The sequence below is a fragment of the Penaeus vannamei genome, chromosome 19, assembly GCF_042767895.1.
Source record: "Penaeus vannamei isolate JL-2024 chromosome 19, ASM4276789v1, whole genome shotgun sequence".
Classification (NCBI taxonomy): Eukaryota; Metazoa; Arthropoda; class Malacostraca; order Decapoda; family Penaeidae; genus Penaeus; species Penaeus vannamei.
Genome location: NC_091567.1, coordinates 7,217,909 through 7,222,908, shown reverse-complemented (window position 1 = coordinate 7,222,908; position 5,000 = coordinate 7,217,909). Strand labels below are relative to the sequence as shown.

Here is a 5,000-nt window from a genome sequence, read left to right as displayed (position 1 = left end):
TTCTTTTCTATCGAACAATCCTCTCCCTTCCTCTGGAGACAAGAAGCATCACAAATATCTGAAAGCACTACATCTACCGCCCTTCAAGAAATCTTACGAACACTTGCATCAAGTTATGGACCTTTAGTTGTCCTTACGGGAAATAAATACTTAAATAATCGCAAAGACATACTTACTGAGAATATACTGTCAGTCTAAATAATAATCATAACTATTAAAAACACATTTGATCTGGATGTCTTTAACTTTATATCTATCAGTGTATGAGTGATGTACATACAACCAAACTCCAAAGATGTCGTACTTCTGAGGTCAGGCATCGAACACAAGAACAAAACAGCATTCATCAAAACAACGGCATTCTGGAAAATCCTGCAATCACAAAAGCAGCTAACAAAATAGAGATCAAGATACCTACAGGTTAACTAGAGCATAACCATTAAGAAATATTTTGGAATTCCAACACAGATAATATCTTGACAGCAAAGACAAGTTAATCAAATGACTCATCTTGTAAAATAAAAAAGTGAATCATGTTACAGATTATTTTGCATCAATTAGAAAAAATGTAATCAACATAATGTAAGCAATAATAATTTACCCAATCTTTTTGCATAAAAGCAATGATGTCATTTCGAAATATATGAACAAATAGGTACTGCTTTCATTACAATAAACGTAAGATAAAAATGAAAATACTGACACATTAAAACACTGGTGAAGTCCATGAGGTTTCGTTCAACACTCAATTTTCACATAAATCATAGTAAATGCAAATTCTACAGCAGATTTAAGAGAACAATGACATTACTTTTTTTTCTTCTTTATCAATTATGCATTACAACTACTGAGAGTCATAAAAGGATATATATGTGTGTGTGTGTGTTTGTGTGTGTGTGTGTAGGTGTGTGTAGGTGTGTGTAGGTGTGTGTAGGTGTGTGTAGGTGTGTGTAGGTGTGTGTAGGTGTGTGTGTGTGTGTGTGTGTGTGTGTAGGTGTGTGTGTGTGTGTGTGTGTGTGTGTGTGTGTAGGTGTGTGTGTGTGTGTGTGTGTGTGTAGGTGTGTGTGTGTAGGTGTGTAGGTGTGTGTGTGTAGGTGTGTAGGTGTGTGTGTGTAGGTGTGTAGGTGTGTGTGTGTAGGTGTGTAGGTGTGTGTGTGTAGGTGTGTAGGTGTGTGTGTGTAGGTGTGTAGGTGTGTGTGTAGGTGTGTAGGTGTGTGTGTGTGTGTGTGTAGGGGTGTGTGTGTGTGTGTGTGTAGGTGTAGGTGTGTGTGTGTGTAGGTGTGTGTGTGTGTGTGTGTGTGTGTGTGTAGGTTGTGTGTGTGGGTGTGTGTGTGTGTGTGTGTGTGTAGGTGTGTGTGTGTGTGTGTGTGTAGGTGTGTGTGTGTGTGTAGGTGTGTGTGTAGGTGTGTGTGTAGGTGTGTAGGTGTGTGTGTGTGTGTAGGTGTAGGTGTGTGTGTGTGTGTGTAGGTGTGTGTGTGTGTGTGTGTGTGTAGGCGTGTGTGTGTGTGTGTGTGTAGGTGTGTGTGTGTGTGTGTAGATGTGTGTGTGTGTGTGTAGGTGTGCGTGTGTGTGTGTAGGTGTGTGTGTGTGTGTGTAGGTGTGTGTGTGTGTGTGTAGGTGTGTGTGTGTAGGTGTGTGTAGGTGTGTGTGTGTAGGTGTGTAGGTGTGTGTGTGTAGGGGTGTGTGTGTAGGTGTGTGTGTGTGTAGGTGTGTGTGTGTGTAGGTGTGTGTGTGTGTGTGTGTGTGTGTGTAGGTGTGTGTGTGTGTGTGTGTGTGTGTGTGTGTGTGTGTGTGTGTGTGTGTGTGTGTGTGTGTAGGTGTGTGTGTGTGTGTGTAGGTGTGTGTGTGTGTAGGTGTGTGTGTGTGTGTAGGCGTGTGCGTGTGAGTGCTTGTGTGTGTGTGTGTGTGTGTGTGTGTGTGTGTGTGTGTGTGTGTGTGTGTGTGTGTGTGTGTGTGTGTGTGTGTGTGTGTGTGTGTGTGTAGGTGTGTGTGTGTGTGTAGGTGTGTGTGTGTGTAGGTGTGTGTGTGTGGGTGTGGGTGTGTGTAGCTGTGTGTGTGTGTGTGTAGGTGTGTGTGTGTGTAGGTGTGTAGGTGTGTAGGTGTGTGTGTGTGTAGGTGTGTAGGTGTGTGTGTGTGTAGGTTTGTAGGTGTGTGTGTAGGTTTGTAGGTGTGTGTGTGTGTAGGTGTGTGTGTGTAGGTGTGTGTGTGTAGGCGTGTGTGTAGGCGTGTGTGTAGGTGTGTGTATAGGCCTGAGTGTGTGTGTGTGTGTGTGTGTGTGTGTGTGTGTGTGTGTGTGTGTGTGTGTGTGTGTGTGTGTGTGTGTGTGTGTGTGTGTGTGTGTGTGTGTGTGTGTGTGTGTGTGTGTGTGTGTGTGTGTGTGTGTGTGTGTGTGTGTGTGTGTGTGTGTGTGTGTGTGTGTGTGTGTGTGTCTGTGTGTGTCTGTGTGTGTGTCTGTGTGTGTGTCTGTGTGTGTGTGTGTGTGATCACTTACCTGCTGAATTCAACATGCATTAACAGTCACTTCATAGATTATCCCAATCTTTCCTCTACTTCACAAAAGTCATCTCCTATTATGGAAAATTCACATCCAACATATGTTAAAAAGAGAAAAACTGCTTACATCTCACATAATTCCTTTACTTCTGTCATATATGAGCTCGTTAAGTAATGACAAATTCCTTATCTTTCCTATCACTATCTTAGTCTTACACAAAATCATTCCTACCTTGCTCTGTCAAGGGAGGATACTAGTGAAAACATCCCTTAATAAACATGAAATCATTATATACAAGTATCACAATGGAAAGACCTGAAAGTTACCAGGAATCATTCTAATCTCTGCTTAAAGCCAACTAAAGAACATCTTCCATACTGACTGATATTAAGTAAGGCAACGCAGCCTCCATAATATAATTTGCACAAAATGCCTGTGCTCCTATGGCAATAAAATAATCCAAATTCAGATCTCATTCTGAGTCACAGCTTGTCAGAATAAAACAAACCTCAAAGTAAGGAAAATCGGTCATTAATCCGTAACAGAATAAGCAATTCATTAGCACAGTGAAACCCATAATACAATTAGCAACTCAATGTTGGGTAAAACTATGAACCAAGCCATCAATCAATCATATCAGGATGTTCCTTGGATTGGATAGGTCAAAGCAGTGACTGCTACTCACTAACAAAAAAGAAAAAAGTACAGAGAACATGAAGCATATAAAAAAATTATCTTATGAGATTCTGTATTTACAAGAACTATCATTTAATCACAAAAGTTTCACAACAACTGTTGATTATCATTCGTTCTCATGTCGTGATCATCTTCCTCGTCATCTTCGTCTTCGTCCTCGTTTTCTTCTTCTATCAACCCTACACCACCTGCTCCCTGGTCGCCTGCGAAGGGCTCAGTGGGACGTCTTCTTCTCGATGGTGGCATAGCTATGGGTCTCAGTGAAAACTTTTGCATGTAAAGGGCACCACAGTAGACTAAGAAGGTAGTAAACTGAAGAATCCCAAGGAAATAAAGGTAGAAATCCAAATGGTTGTCATTGATATTCCCATAGTCAGTCATGTTGCTGAGCCAAAAGGGACTGACTAGGTGAAGTAACGCTGTGCCCAGGAGAGAACCAATGCCCTCCATGGTGTAGAACAAGCCCATAATCATAGCTTGGAAAGAACGTGGTGCAGCAGAATAGGCAAACTCCAAACCTGAAATCACCAAATTTTGTCAATACTATATTGTCAAAACTACAATGGTAAGATTATATCTTTTTTTGGGGGTGCATGTGCACTCAGTATCATTTGAGAGAATCAACAAGTGATAAAATGTAATACTCCTAAACTAAAAATAATTTGCCTGTACATCACTGTCTGTTAAATGACACTCTAGTATATGATTTTTATAACAATACACAAACTCTTGTTTCTAATAAAACTATGAAAGATGGAATAATGCACTGGCTGCATTGATATGATGAATATATAACCTCTCCGATAGGGATTCGATCCCTCGCCACTGTTGCAAGTGATTGCAAGATGGTCACTCTAACCACTGATACACAACCCACTACAAGGAGCATGCAACCTTGAGCTAGCTAGCATCCATTTTTCACTGAATACACTTCAGGTTATCTGATTTGGGATTTGAACTGCTCTTTCTATATATACCGAGTGCCCACGGGGAGTTTGTGTAAAACTTTGCTATACTTACTCATGTATGAGTAGTTAGGTAATATGTATGGGTGTTAGCTAGCTCTTAGTTGCACACTCCTTTTAGTGGGCCGTGTATCAATGGTTAGAGTGACCGTCTTGCAATCACTTGCAACCGTGGCGAGGGATCTAATCCCGATCATAGAGGTTATATATTTATCATATCAATGGGGCCAGTGCATTATTCCATCTTTCATTGAATACACCTCAGGTTATCTGTTTTGGGGAGTGTGTAAAACTTTGCTATACTTAATCATGTACGAGTAGTTAGGTTTAATAAAATAATGTTCAAACAGCAGTTCAAAAACAACCTAGGAAATATATGTGTACAAAACATGCCTGATGCACAATGAGACATTCTACATGAATATACGCTTCATCCTTCCTTCCTCTGTAGTCTTACAGTAGCACAATTTCTATCTATCATAAAATAATTGCATCACAAACTACTTACATCAAAGATAAAAGGAAAGCCAAGTTCTGATTTTCCTGTCCACACAAGATTGGAAAATGGACTACTTAATCCATATTATTTCAGTTCAAATTACACTATTTCAAACACTATGACTTCTTTCTTTTATACAGAGCACACACATCTGAAAGCTGCAACTAGTGTATTTCCTCCTTAACAGATTAAGACTAAAACCAAAGAGAATCTAAAAAAGTTATAAATTAATTAAATATTACAGTGAACGTGATGTATAGCATATGTGAAAGCAAAGATTTTGAAAATGAATTACCTGCAATGCTTGCAAACAGTTCAGCTGCTCCTACTAACACGTACTGAGGAA

At 40.2% G+C, this 5,000-nt stretch overlaps 1 protein-coding gene across 5 annotated transcripts in view; it reads right to left on the bottom strand.

The window, feature by feature from the left end:
• Positions 1 to 2,621: 2,621 nt before the first annotated feature.
• LOC113813289 (solute carrier family 15 member 4) overlaps positions 2,622 to 5,000 on the bottom strand; it is a 24,108-nt gene continuing 21,729 nt past the window's right edge. For all 5 annotated transcript variants that reach the window (XM_027365258.2, XM_027365260.2, XM_027365261.2 and 2 more), the window contains 2 exons: positions 4,950 to 5,000; positions 2,622 to 3,708 (listed from right to left, as the gene is read on the bottom strand). The exon at positions 4,950 to 5,000 is cut by the window's right edge and continues 74 nt beyond it. In XM_027365258.2, the coding sequence (XP_027221059.2) occupies positions 3,278 to 3,708; positions 4,950 to 5,000 (482 nt within the window). In that variant the 3' untranslated portion in view covers positions 2,622 to 3,277. The remainder of the gene's footprint in view (positions 3,709 to 4,949) is intronic.